At 43.8% G+C, this 13,864-nt stretch overlaps 5 protein-coding genes across 5 annotated transcripts; 1 reads left to right on the top strand and 4 right to left on the bottom strand. All coding sequences in view use genetic code 12, as the record gives it.

Moving 5' to 3' along the window:
* Positions 1-1,439: 1,439 nt before the first annotated feature.
* PICST_20287 (predicted protein) lies at positions 1,440-2,372 on the bottom strand (the record flags this gene model as incomplete). The annotated part of the gene is made up of 1 exon (XM_001382287.1): positions 1,440-2,372. A coding segment is annotated over one exon (933 nt), but the record flags the coding sequence as incomplete, so codon positions are not given.
* Positions 2,373-3,188: 816 nt separating this feature from the next.
* Positions 3,189-6,086, bottom strand: ROM2 (Gdp-GTP Exchange Protein (GEP) for the Rho1p Small GTP-binding Protein; the record flags this gene model as incomplete). The annotated part of the gene is made up of 2 exons (XM_001382286.1): positions 3,189-5,576; positions 5,784-6,086. The coding sequence occupies 2 exons, from the start codon at positions 6,084-6,086 to the stop codon at positions 3,189-3,191; spliced, it is 2,691 nt and encodes an 896-aa protein (XP_001382323.1).
* A 4,266-nt stretch (positions 6,087-10,352) lies between these two features.
* PICST_29516 (predicted protein) lies at positions 10,353-10,997 on the top strand (the record flags this gene model as incomplete). The annotated part of the gene is made up of 1 exon (XM_001382812.1): positions 10,353-10,997. One exon carries the CDS (start codon positions 10,353-10,355, stop codon positions 10,995-10,997), a length of 645 nt encoding a protein of 214 aa, XP_001382849.2.
* Positions 10,998-11,298: 301 nt separating this feature from the next.
* PICST_54024 (predicted protein) lies at positions 11,299-12,321 on the bottom strand (the record flags this gene model as incomplete). The annotated part of the gene is made up of 1 exon (XM_001382285.1): positions 11,299-12,321. One exon carries the CDS (start codon positions 12,319-12,321, stop codon positions 11,299-11,301), a length of 1,023 nt encoding a protein of 340 aa, XP_001382322.2.
* Positions 12,322-12,615: 294 nt separating this feature from the next.
* On the bottom strand, positions 12,616-13,690 carry PICST_76547 (predicted protein). The gene has a single exon (XM_001382284.1). It carries the CDS (start codon positions 13,563-13,565, stop codon positions 12,702-12,704), a length of 864 nt encoding a protein of 287 aa, XP_001382321.2. The 5' UTR covers positions 13,566-13,690; the 3' UTR covers positions 12,616-12,701.
* Between the last annotated feature and the right edge of the window lie 174 nt (positions 13,691-13,864).

Below are 13,864 nucleotides of genomic sequence, written 5' to 3'. Positions count from 1 at the left end.
ACGCTACCAGCTCAGCGGTTACGACCAGGACGCTACTAATCCCGGTGCCAGAGGTGTCTGGCTGGCGGAGATGGGAGAGAAAAAAAGTCTATAGGGCAACGGCCCCTCCTGTCCATAATAGGGGCTGGAAGGCTTGGACTCGATACCTGTGCTATCGGGACACGCTCACCAGACCACATCCACATCAGTCGGGCTTCGGCTCAACCATAGTGCTCAATCTGGAATCACCGATTGTGACTTAGTAATTCCTCCACAGGCTCTTTGTTACTTCCGCCGCTTATTTCCTCTCGGCTGTATTCCTTCGGATAACTAAAGGTTCCGATAGATCCAGCGGCTACGTCACTGTACAGGTGCGTCAATTCTTGAGTAAGCCGTTCGGTCGGCCATTTCGCAGCTACGCCGAACAGGGTAGAGGCTGGAGAGCGGTTTCGTTTGGTGCTAAAGTTAGCAGGCTGTTTTTAGCAATACGAGAAGATGGCTGCTTGCGGCAAGATCAGCAGGCTGAGGGAGGCAGTCAGAATCGATCGACATCAAGGTCTGCATTTTCGCGTCCACGGCGCCATACGAGATAAGTGGACAAGATGGTCTAAGAAGTAGTAAATGCCAGAAGCAGCGTTAAAATGCTAGAGCCGATACTGGCAAATTCTGCCTAAAACTGTACTCTTTTGCGAGAAATAGAACCAGAGGAACTCACGGCAGAAAGTGCTGGCCAGACTTCTCTGCTCTTCTCGGTACGCTTTCTGACGGAGGCTGCTGATTAAGGTTGGTACGACTATTTCACGCTCTTTGACCCGACCCAGTCGTTCCTTCTCCACTTTCTCGGCAGGAGTGCCTGACTACAAGTCTCGGCCTGCTCATCTGTCCCTACTAGACATTGCTGGTGGTCTCGAAAAGCACACCTCACGTGATCCTGTAGGATTTCGATCTGTGGAGAGTTCGGAACCTGTTAACACCGACTAGCGAGCTGGAGCTGGCTGGTCTGGAATAGCTTATGGCTCGATTTATCAACTACTGGCACAAATCCCCTACGCGTAGTTCTTGTCTGTGAATCACCACTATATATTTTCCTTATGTTATATGGCTACGATTTGTAATTTTAGCTATGGAGTATTAGTAGCAGAGCAATACGAACGGTAGTAGATATTGCAAAGATACTCGATGAATAGATTTGCTAAATCTTGCAGTGTACATGGACTATTCTGAATAGAAGTGCAGTATAATGCTAACAATGTATGATATTGCAGTATAGTGGCTAATAGAGACAGCCATGGCAGATCACACTATAGAATCTACTCTATAGTACAGTCCCTACCGCACCACTATCTACAAAACCGCACTTCAAAGAGTTGAATCTGAAAGACGAACAACACTTCTATTATACGAATGGATATCAGCAAAATCTACGTTTAAGCCTTTCTGGATCTGACCTTGGAGCCTTCTTCACCAGTAGCGACTCCAGAGGCTGTGGCACCGGAGGAAGTGCCGGAGGATGCTGGTGTAGTCTTCTTTTTCGATCCCTTGGTCTTGTAAACCTTGATGTAGAAGGAAATAAAGAGCAACAAATAGGAGGTCAAGATCAAGTAGCCGTAGGCAGCAGCGAGTTCCGAGCCGTAACAGTCGCCGACGTGGGGCAACCATGGGAAGTATCTAAAGGCGTAGTGGGTGTATGTGGCGAAGTACACAAACACCAAGTCGATCAAGAACTGGATGATCTGGAATCTGGTAACCCATTCCTTCCACCACACCTTGATGCCTCTGGCTGAAAGGAAATAGTACCAGTACATGACGACGTGGACAGCCAAGTTCAAGGTGATAGGGACCCATTCCACTGAGGTGGAACCTGTCAACTGGGTGTAGCACAACAAAGCGGTAGCACCATGGTGGTAGGTGTGAAGGAACAACAACTTTTTCTTCTTCAACACCAAGAACACAGTGTCGATCAACTCTACGTATTTGGTCAAATAGTTCAAGTAGTACAACGTAACCAACTTAGGAGCAAAGGCCTGGACATCACAGATGGCGTAGAAGATGCCGTGGTAGTACAAGATGGGGACCAACTGCTCAACAGCCAAAAGCAACAACACCAACGAAGCCACGGTCAAAAACACATTGTGCAACTGAAACAAAAAGTTCAACTTGAGCGCAGGCACCTTCAACGTAGCCAACAACCAACGGCCACCGAAGATGACGATGTAGTAGACAATGATGATCAGGATGGCGTGCCAGCCGTTGGCGAGAAACGTCTTGTGGTGCACAAAGTCAAACTCTTCTGCTGGGTAGCCAGCGACAGCTTCGAAGGCAGCTGAGAAAATGGGCCAGAGATGCAAGCCAAACGGACGATCCACGCTGGGAGCGGAAACTTCGACAAAGGAGGGTAACGACATTCTCGCTGGCACTACGGCAGTATCCAAAAATGAAACAGATAAAAAAAAGTGTACAGATATAAATAGTAAAAGCAAATGTATAAATATACAAATTTAAATATATACGTAATTGAATTCGAATTGAGAAGTTTCAAAAGTCGCATCCTAATTTTCATTTTTTCTGTGGAATCATCGACGATGGACGCGTACTGCATGGAACGCTGTCCTGTGACTCGCGCGGTCTGTTCCTGGCGATTTGTGTATTGCCGAGTACACATTCTTAACTATGAGAGACTCTCTCCCGCCAATATGGGCCAGTGATCGGGATCTGAGATATTCTAATGAGAGTGCAAACGTTGCAACGAGAAAGTTGTTACTATTGGATGGAAAGGAAGGCAAAAGAAAGCAAAAGAGATCAAAAGACCAAACACAATTGCGATCGCATTTTCATACTGGATAATCAGCAGAACAAGACCTTGTAGACACCCTTAGAAACGATACCATTGGGAAGTAACTCGAAATCGATAGCGAGAAATCTAGATACGAGCATTTCCACACACTAAGATTCCCGTATATGGAGCTATTCGTCCCTTATGGAGATTGCTTAAAGTTCAAGTTGTAGATCACGTGAAAATCTTTAATTCCTCTTCTTCAGCACTATAATGTCTGGTTGAATACAACATTCGACAGTCTGAAGTGCCACTTAGTTTTGACTGCTTTAAATCGTCAGGAAATAGTTCAATTCGTGTCTCTTTCTTAAGCCCTCTTGTTTTTCTACATCCCGTTAATCAAACATTATATTACTAGCATTATATACATAGTCTTTTATGCGGTCCGTGGCTTCAAGTTCAAGAAGTCAATAGACACAATGATGTCGTAGCCATTCTCGGAGCAGGCATACAACGCTTCATGCTCGTTGGAATGAAGGAACCGGATGTTGTCGCCAACCAACGCTCTCAACAATTTGGTGGAGTTTAAGTCTCTGATTTCTATGAAGCCAGGCTCAAACGACAACAAGTAGGGAAAGAACAACGCTACATTCTGTGGATTACCTTCCCAGTAGATATCCCAATAGTGGTTCGTTCTCCACCCATTCTTGTTGATCAAGAATACGAATTCAGCATAACACAACAAGAAGTCGCTTCTGCCCAATCTGTGGATAGCCAACGGAGTTACTGTTTCTCTTTGTATAGCGAAATCCAATGAAGGATCAGCTTCGTCAAGAATCGATTCCTTCATTCCCTTCTCCAATGACAAACTCTCAAAGCCCTTGGTACAACCAACACAGAGCATTGTCTTCAAGAACGAAATCGATATAGGATCAGACGAAAAAGTCACTTCCTGAATATCGTACTTCTTGTTCTTATTTCTCTGGTTATTCTTGTCAAACGGATTGGCAGGCTCAAAGATACTGATGGAGTGGGTGCTTCCAGTCTTTGCGGCACATACCAACAATCTTCCGTCACATATACCAATCTTGAAGAACGAGACGTGGTTCAAGATCATTTTGCCAGACTTGGTGTTCTTTTGGTGGTCCAAAGAATCTGTACACGACAAATCAAACTCGTATAAAGTCTTGTCGCTTAAGATCAAGATCTTGGAGTACTCCACCACAACCTCAATCTGAGTTACGTACATCTTGCTGATAACTAACGTTGGATCTGAACAGATCTTTTCGTTAGAAGTAGCGCTGATGGAACGAACAGTAGATACCCACACTCCAGAATCTGTACCATACAACAACTTTTTCCCTCCGTAACAGGGAACAGCACAGTTGATCTTATTGTTGCCATGGAACCTTCTTGTTTCATATTTGGACAACGAGAACAAATCATTTTCTTCAATGAGCTTCTTCTGTTGGTTGTAGATTTGCTGCAAGACTTGATTCTGCACTGATAACTCATCTGCAAACAACGTAGCGTGGACCTGGTTACTTCCCAATCCCAAGATGTTCAACTGGAACTTGTTGGTAGAATTGGAGTTCAACGTAGTACCAATGTACGTGGTGCTTTCTGCTCTGTTTTTCAAGCCAGTATCAGATATAACAGACCCTCTGTATCTATGGCTTATCACCGATCTGATGGTAGGAACATCATAGCCACTATTGGCATATAATAAGGGGAGATAAAGAGGCTTTTCAAACACCTTATGCTGTTCTCTCTTGTTCTGTATCTTGTGTTTCACCAATAAAAGAGCATGCTCGAAAAGATACAAGTCAATTTTTTCGTTATCTCTCTTTCTGCTTAACGTAACCTGATAGATAATCCGGTGATTGTAGGATAACTTGAAGTTGTACTTCGTTTCTAACGTTTGTTTTCCTAACAATCTATGCAACACCATGATCTTGTGTCTGTCAGTGCTTTCACCCGTCTGGATGTTGATCTTGCCTAAAACCCTCTCGATCTCTTCTTTGGCCTTGACGAGATTCTTATAGTCAGGCGACTCTGGTTTTGTATTCTTCAAGATACCGCCCAACAACAACTGATATCTGGCAGGTCTCTGGACTCCCTTGATCAAGAAAGAAGATAAGTCCTGTTTTCTGGACTCGGGTTTCTTTTCGATTGCATCCAAAAAGCGGGCGTATCTCATGTTGACCTGTTGTTGTCTCTCATGCTCGAAACTGGCAAATACCTTGTTACCAGAATACCTAATAAACGGCTCAAAGTTGCCAACATAGTCTAAGAACACATCACCCAACGTTTCGACAACAGGCTTCTGCTGTTGTTGACGTCTGGTTAAAGCTTCACTCATATTCTTAGCCAATCTTAAGAGGTCGCCAACTCCTCCAAAAACAGTGTGGATAAACGTTTCACGCTGGTTTTCAGGAATGATATTGTTGGCAGGGTTTCGCAATGGCATGATATAGAAATCGGTCATGAATTCAAGATCCTTGACATAGTCTCTTTCGGTGTAGATGAATTCGTAGATTAACTCTTGTCTCATCTTTTCTTGCTTGTCCAATTTATCCAAGATCGATTGTGGAACTGTTTCGTGCCATAATGTCTTGGTTTCTTCCTTTTCATGCAAAGACAATCTAGAAACAGCCCTCTTCAATCCGCCCTGTGGCTTCATATTGAGACGTGCTTGTTGCTCCAATCTACGTGGACAAGCAATACTGTAACACAACCTGTTTCTCGTACAAGTAGGCGAGTAACAGTCGGTCAAAATGGTGAAAACACCGTTGACGCCAGTTTGTTGTGAAGCAGAAGCCTCCTTGGCGATGCTATTAGATTTGACAAGAGAAGTACTTTCTTTAAGAACATCGGAGCTGGGCATTAGGGGAGAAATTGATGGCTGCTGTAGGTGGAAAGCCTGGTCCAGCAAACCATGTTGCAACTGATGGTTGTTGTCCACTACAAACGAGCCATGTTTCGAATTGTTTGCGCTGTTGCTATTTCCCTCATCATGGTAGAATTCTACGTCACTATAAATGTGACTGAAAGCATATACTTCGTGGACAGAGTCTCTCAATCTGTGATTATAAGTAACATCATGAAAGAACTTTTGTGCATCCAACGATCTTCCCAATAACAAAGCCAAGTTTCTGTCACTGGTACGGATAATTCTACAGATGATATCCACCGACATTTTACCAGTAAAAGTGTCGTGGTACTCCAAACCATCTTTGGTGTTTATGGTCAAGATAATGACTTCCTTAAAGACCTTAGCTACTTCTGACAAAAGAGCAGGATATACCGAAGAATTGTATGGCAAAGGTTGCATCACTGCTGTTTTTGACGAAGCTCCCGTGGAAGTTCTATCCAATTTGTTATTGGCTATGTTACTGTTGGTTAGAGAAGAAGACGAATTGAACTTCTTCGTAGACAAAGAAGACAACTTCGAAATCGAAGTGAACGATCTTGATTTGTTTGACAACGAAAATGTATGATGAAGCGACGACGACGAGCCCCCACTACTAGACAAAGGTCTGTGAACGGTAGAACCTTGTGGCTGTTGCTGCTGTGAATTGTTTTGCCGAGGCATCTGTCCGTATTTAAGAGACGAGGACGACAATGATTTAGTTCTAGATTCACTGCCAGACTGCTGTTGACTAGGAGTCGAAAATGACAGATACTGAGGCATGTTAGGCGAAGATACAATTCTTCTTGCACCTCCTCCATCGCTCATAATAGGAGGAAGATTACTAGAAGGAGCTTTACGAAGGGGTCTGCGATGCTGAGGCTGCAGGGGAGACAGCTGTTGTTGTTCTATTCCAAAACCGGCTCCTGGAACAGGAGGAGAGGGTACAGATCCAGGGTTTGAACCACTCACAGAGCTTGGAATGGATCCAGGAACAATTACAGAACCAGTACCAGGTCCAGAACCATATGAGTTGATGTTATTGGAAGGTTGTGGATAGCTGGCAGTGTTGGAATTGATACTATTGGAGTTGATAGAGCCTACTCCAGAATTGATACTATTACTGGTGAGACTCTTCCCTACGGGATAAGGAGGGTTAGGGATTTGGCCCTTGTTTTGATTCTGGTAGCGAGGATCCATCGTTGATTCCGGAACACCCCTAGCATATCCTTGTTGGATTGGTTGCTGTTCGTATGTCAACGACAGAGTCGAGCCGTCAGCCTTATAGTACCTTGGGTTCATGAACGGTGCCGGTTGCTCTCCGTTATGGTTTTGAGCTTGCGGCGGAAACTCGGAAACTGGATAGACAGGGCCTGAGGGTACTCTTTGTATGCTTGAATGGGAGTCCTGTTTAGGAAGCTGTTGCCGAGGATAAGGTTTTGGAGCTTGTTGTTGCTGACGAGTAACTTGCTGTGGAGGTTGTTGATGATGTTGAGGAATAGGAGGAGCCTCTTGCTGAAGTCTATTTTGTTGTTGGTGTGGATCTGGTAGCTGCAGACTCTGATGACTCTGATAGCTCTGAATAGATTGTTGGCTCTGTTGATGCTGGATGGGCTGATGACTTTGTGGATGTTGATTTGGTGGTTGATTCTGGTACTGTTGATGTTGAATAGGTTGTTGGTTTTGTTGTTGATTCAGCGGACCTTGTTGTTTATATCTGGGATCCTGGCTTCTGGAGCGAGGTTGTGGGGGAGGTCTTGGCTGTTGTGTTTGTTGTGGTGTTTGCTGTTGCTGCTCCTGCTGGATGTCTATAAATGCCTGGGGCAACAAGTGGGCGGGGATGTTGACCGCCTGATGATGGCTTCTGGGTTGGTTGAAATTGGAAGACATGGCAGGGGTGGAAATTTACGAAGCAATAGCGAGAGTTGGTTATGTGAAGAATGACGATACCAAAAATAGCTAGCTAAGCTTATGGAATAATAATATTATTAGTGGTAAAAACAAAAAGAGTAGAATGCGGGTAGAAGGGCAATCCTAAGGTGGTAGAACTAGCAACAGGGAAGCTGTAGACAGATTGTACTGTAGTGGTGTATTGGCAGTGGCTGTAAAGCTAATGCAGTAGTAATAGCTTTTCGAAATGCTAATGTTGTAAACCAATCGTGATAGTCCAATTTTCAGTAACTTCTGAGTATGAAATATCCAATATTGCCGTGCGATGTCTAACGGATGCTAAGTGGCTGTCGGAGGCCACGGTGGTTGCAGTGGTCCTCTGGATCAGACAATGGCAGTATCCAAGACGAGTTTGGTAAGCGGCAAACAGCGGAAGAAAAGGAAGCTCGCCGAATTGAAATTCAGAAGAAACCGAAACTAACTCAAACTCAAAATCAAATCCAGGCCAAATTCTAGTTCAAATCTCAAGTTCAAATTCACTACAAAATGTCAGAGAAATTAATTCTGGAGCGAAAGGCGAGTGGGAATTTCGGAGCGGTGGGAATGAGAATTGTGAGACTGGGACTACCACTAAAGCGGCGGGCAACTACAAATAATTAGGGAGAATAGAGAGCGAGGGAAGAGGATTAGGGAGATTAGTGCGGGAGGGCTAGCGGGAACTGTGAAGAAGCCCGCTATTGGAGTGTCTAGAGTATCCAGCGTACTCTATATTTAGTACACAGCCAACAGAGTAATTATCTCGTATATATTTCCAGTATACGATACATCTACAGTAGTTGATCGTATTCACACAATCGGGTTAGCCAATTGAGTTAGCGATCGTTTGATTGCTCAAAGCTCAGGTCACTCTAGAGAGGGTTCTGAGCCTTCCAGAGCCACTTTCCCACACTATTCGGCTATGTCTCACCACAAAAAAAATGGAGGCAGGGTTTAGCGTCAGTGAAATGTTACAGAGAAAACGCTAGCGTCGGGGACCAGCAGACGATCTAAGGCGGAACCTCTAGCTGCTAGCTCTGTTGGGCCCAATTGCATATGCTTGAAATAGTGTATCCTTGCTTATTTAGCTTACGTTACAATGGACAATACAGTGGCATGAAATTGGCTTATGAGGTCGCTACTTGGGGTACAATAGTCGTAGCCGTGGTATACGATGGCACCTGGTACCGAGACCTGGTACCGAGAATTCAATTGCCGCAGTACTGGGATTTCTCGCTATTGTGTCTCGTTTCTGTTTCTCCAAAATGGCGCAGAGAGAATTTCGTGTTACTGACACATTTAGGGAGCCTCAATTACACATTGGTCCCACAAGACTACAGCAGCTGATAATCTTTTCATTCAAGTGCTATTCTTATTCTATTCTTGTCGTGAGCAGGGCTCTCAAGCAGCCACGGCATTTGGGCGTATTTACCGAGCCAGTAGCTTTGCAAATTTCAACAGGACCCCTCACTGAATGTCAGGCTGATCTTGATCTCTAATCTAATGAATTTGTGAAACGATATGGCATATGGTCTTGCTTATAACCGCATATATATATGTATATCAGTGGAGTGCAATCGCCCTGGGTACCCAGTCTTTGTGTGTGCCTGCAATTGACCTCAAGAATGAAGCCCCCACCTCAGTAGCAAAAGTCTTCGAATTTGCCTAGACTTCATTAGTGAGCAACTGTAACGTCTCTACGGCGACGAGATCACCGATTCAAAAATGAATCCACACTCTCAGTTCTTGGTTATGTCTATTTTCGGCAGACGCCCAATTGTAATACTAAGTCTTACTTGAGCAGATCCTGCTTTTTTCTATTACATGCATTTGAATCGTCTAGTTCATTTAATCACGATTAGACCGTTGGAAATCTCACAAATTCCTAAATTCTTTAGACACCAATCGCGATAATAGTGCCATACTTGCACGTTAAATAGATGAAAATAACTATATCCTCTACCAGTATATCCCCAGTCTGCTGAGCTGCTCTCTCTACTTCTCGTTGAATCGTCCAACAACTACAAGACAAGGTTTATTACTTTGACATCCCAGTAAAGTGCGCTACCATGAAAAATTCCATTTGTGCATAATTATGAGTGCATCGTGAATGTGAATTTCGATGCCGTTTCACCTGGAACAGCAAATGGAGGTTTGTCCTAGGACCAGATAGGCAGAGGGCTTTTGACGTAAGGCTCTATAGTGACCAGAGGTCGGAAACGATTTTGGGTGTGTCTTGCGGAACACTTGAGGTCACACGACAGTACTCGGTTGGGTTATATTAAGGATGAATTCTCACTATCAAGAACTTAGAGATACTAGATTGTGGAGAGAAGGAACAATAGAGAAGTAATACGGAGTTATCAGCTTCAGACAACTGGGAGTGGACTCTCCTACACGCCCAGAAGACTTTTGAGTTGGCAATTGAGCAGAGAACTTCTCTTTCTCTTTCACTTTTCACTATGACAATTTGAAAGGATTCACCAGCTCTTCTTCTAGCGTTTACTACTCTGAGCTCCTCAGAATTTCACTACTTCATTTCTCGCTAGAACTGTACTCTGGAGTCCACTGCGGTGCGGCTCAAAATCCCGATCTGATTTCGCAATATCGCCTGCAGACAGCCACCGTTGACTCTTGTGATAACACTCCTTAATCTACTATGGCTCTAGCTAAGAATGGAAATCAACTCCAGCTTTTCTCATTAGTTTTGGATCCGATTTCACCGAGACTTGATAAAATTCTCTCTATACACGTAAACGCACTATGGGGAATACGCCGTCGGCACCTAAGATAACGGCTCAGGACCGGGCCATTTTCCAGCTCAAACAGCAAAGAGACAAACTCAAAGACTACCAGAAGAGATTGACATTTGTGATTGAGAAACAGACCAATCTAGCACGTGAGGCTGTCAAAAACGGCCAGAACGACAAAGCCAAGTTCTACTTGAGACTGAAGAAACAGCAGGAGACCACTATTGTGAAGACATGCGAACAACTAGACAATCTAGAAGGATTAATCGGCACCATAGAGTTCAAGTTGATTGAGAAAGATGTCATATATGGCTTGGAGCAGGGTAACCTGGTGTTGAAGAAACTTAACAACGAGATGAAAATCGACAAAATCGACAAGATCTTGGACGATTTGGAAGAAGAACGAATCAAGGTGGACGAGGTATCTGATGCCTTGGGGATGGGCAGTGGTTTAAGTAAGCTGGAAGAATTTGAAGTTGACGAAGAATTTGAAAAACTTGAGCAGGAACTCAACATTGTAGAACAGAAGAATGACACCCAACAAGTTCCTGAACTTCCTGAAGTTCCTAAAGTGGACGTCTTACCAGAAGTTCCCAAATCTGAGATTGTTGAGCAACAGCCTAGCAGAGTGCTAGCCAACGAACCAATAGCAAGCTAAATTCTTTAATACGATTGAAGCTAGAAGGAGTTGCACGGCCTAGAGTTGCAACGAAGTAGACACTTCTACTGATAATATTTAATTTCTACAATCATTCCTCATACATCATGGGACATCCTAATAGAATATATACTATATACAAATGCATCATTCTCTAACACTGATAAAGTTATCATTGTGAACGAAAACTGAACCAAACTAACTAAGAACAGTTGAAATTAGATTGTCAATTTTCAAATTTAATAAAGTCATAGATTAATGTCTGGATCGCTGAGATCCCAAAAGATTCGGACTTTGTTAACTAATCAAGCCATTCTAAGAACTCTGGAGTAAAGTAACTGATGATCAATCTGGCGCCTGCTCTCAAGAAACCCTGGTGAGACTCAAAAGCTATGCCCTTCAAATCAACTATGCCCTTTTCGGCAGCAGCATGCAACATGGCATACTCTCCACTGACATGGTAGGCACAGATTGGATAGTCGTGACATAATCTGGAAGCGTCGCTGATGATGTCAAGATAGAAAGTTGAAGGTTTGACAATGACAGCGTCGGCACCTTCTTCCATATCTCTCAAAAGAGCTCTACGAGCCAAGCCAGCACCACCTGGTGGTAACTGGTAAGCCTTTCTGTCACCGTGGCTAGGAGCTGAGCCGGCAGCATCTCTGAAGGGTCCATACAAGTTACCAGAGAACTTGGCGGCGTAAGACATTACAAGACACTTATGAGCCAAACCTGCGTCGATGAGACCTACTTTGATATCTTTGATTCTACCGTCAACCATATCAGATGGAGCTACACAGTTAGCACCCGCCTTAGCGTAGTTAACGGCAACGGCACCGATTCTCAATGCCGAAGTCTCTCTGTTTAAGGAACCGTCTTCGTACAATACACCGCAATGTCCATGGCTCGTATATTCGCACAAGCAGACGTCACACATGACATACAAGTCTGGGAAGTTTTTCTTCAATGCTTTGATGCTCAAGATCACTGGGCCCTCTGGATCATCAGCTGCCGTTCCTACTTCGTCCTTGACACCTTCTTTCAAAGGTACACCAAACAAGATCACAGCACGAAGTCCTTTGTCGACCAAAGTCTTGACATACGGAATCAACTTGTTGAGCCCATATCTCTTGATGTTTGGCAAAGCAGGAATTTCAGTCTCTTCATCTGGCTCATCGGATACGAATAACGGGAAAATGAACATGTTCTTGGTTAACTGTTTTTCCAGCTGCCACTCTCTGGCAAGCGGATGGTTGTAGCCACCTTGGAGAACCGAGCCGATTTTGGTACCGGTTTCGGGAAGATACTCTGCTGTGTGGACCATGTGGACAGTGTTGTTTTAGGAGAATTCAGTGGGATATTACTAGAACCACTGTGATAGAGAAGGTTCAACAATCAGAACTGAAATTTTCATTCTATTTGAATGACAAAGTAGACCTGCGCAATGTTTTCCCGCATTGGGTGCGAAAATACATGGAGATAAAGAATTTCCCAGTACAAAAAGATAATACCAACAAGAATTGAGCAATTTGAACAATTCGAACAATTCATACAAAATATCTCGAACACAGCCTATTATCGACGTGTTTCGTGCAAGCAAATTACTCTATCTAAATCACCATAAAGATATACTTACATTATAAATATCAATAGTAGAGTCTAAATAGTCGCACCAACATACTAGATTATTCAACTTAATGACAATCAGACCAGTTTCTTAGGCTCTTCTTCTTCTTCTTCCTTCTTGTTGAGCTGGTTGCCATCGTAGAAATACTGCTGGCCAACCAAAACCGAGTTCAAAGTAAGCGAGGTCAAGTAGCCTCCCAACAACACCCAGTCGCCAGAAGTTACCTTGCTTCTCTTAGACTTGGCACTCAAGTCCTGGATGGTGGTGTAGACTCTAATCAACGAACCGGCTACATTGGCGTGGAGAGTGATACTGGACAAGTGTGTTGTCGTCTTCAAGATGCTGTTCTGTCTGATTTGCGGCAACTTGGAAATGATGGAAATGGGAATGTTCAAGATCTGCAATAAAGTGATCAAGCTGGTTGGTGCCAACTTCGTCAAGAAAAGCAGAGTTCCCAAAATCCAGCCGACAGGCTCTGCCAATTCTCTGCCGACAATTTCAGCCGATTCCTTCCAGGTCTTGTCCTGTAAGTCTGGAATAGAACCAGAGCCTATAGCACGGTAATACTTAATCAATAAGATAATGATCACATTCTGTAAACCGAGTAACAAGCTTTCACCGTAATTCAAAAACAGGTTGTTGTTCTGAGAGTTGAACACGACGTGGACCAAGTAGTTGAACGACTCGATAGAGTATGTCTCCAATGACAAGCCGTTGACGACCTTGATCTTGTTTTCCAACAACTTTGGGTTGAGGATCTTTCTGATCTGGGGAATCCTAATAACAGAAGACACTCCCACGGTCAACAACGACAAGAGCAAGGCAGCGACCTTGGCATAGCCAATGGCACTCATCTGCTTGAGAGCCATTTGCAAGATGAGCTTTTTCGATACATCTGGGTTGAACAACAACTTGATTAGCATGAATACTTGAGGAGCCATTTTGGTATTATTACTGTAGATACTAGGTAGGTGCGCTAGAGATTCACTCTGGACACACTATAGAAGCACCAGGGTGAGGAAAATGAGTAGTTAGAGTCGAACTTTAAGTAATTCTTGTTATCTCTCGATACGCCAAGGTACTTATAAAGTTTCCTCGGCCAAAGCAGTTGTTGCAATGTGTTAAATCACACTAGAAGAAGTGGAGTCAGCTCACAATCAAAATTCATTTTTCAGTACTGCGACTCTCAAAAAAAAACATATGCACTTTTAATTTTGCAAAAGTCCCTTGGTCAAAAGTC

The sequence above is a fragment of the Scheffersomyces stipitis genome, chromosome 2, assembly GCF_000209165.1.
Source record: "Scheffersomyces stipitis CBS 6054 chromosome 2, complete sequence".
Classification (NCBI taxonomy): domain Eukaryota; kingdom Fungi; phylum Ascomycota; class Pichiomycetes; order Serinales; family Debaryomycetaceae; genus Scheffersomyces; species Scheffersomyces stipitis.
The sequence above is the reverse complement of the archived record's forward strand: the minus strand, read 5'-3'. Positions and strand labels throughout refer to the sequence as shown.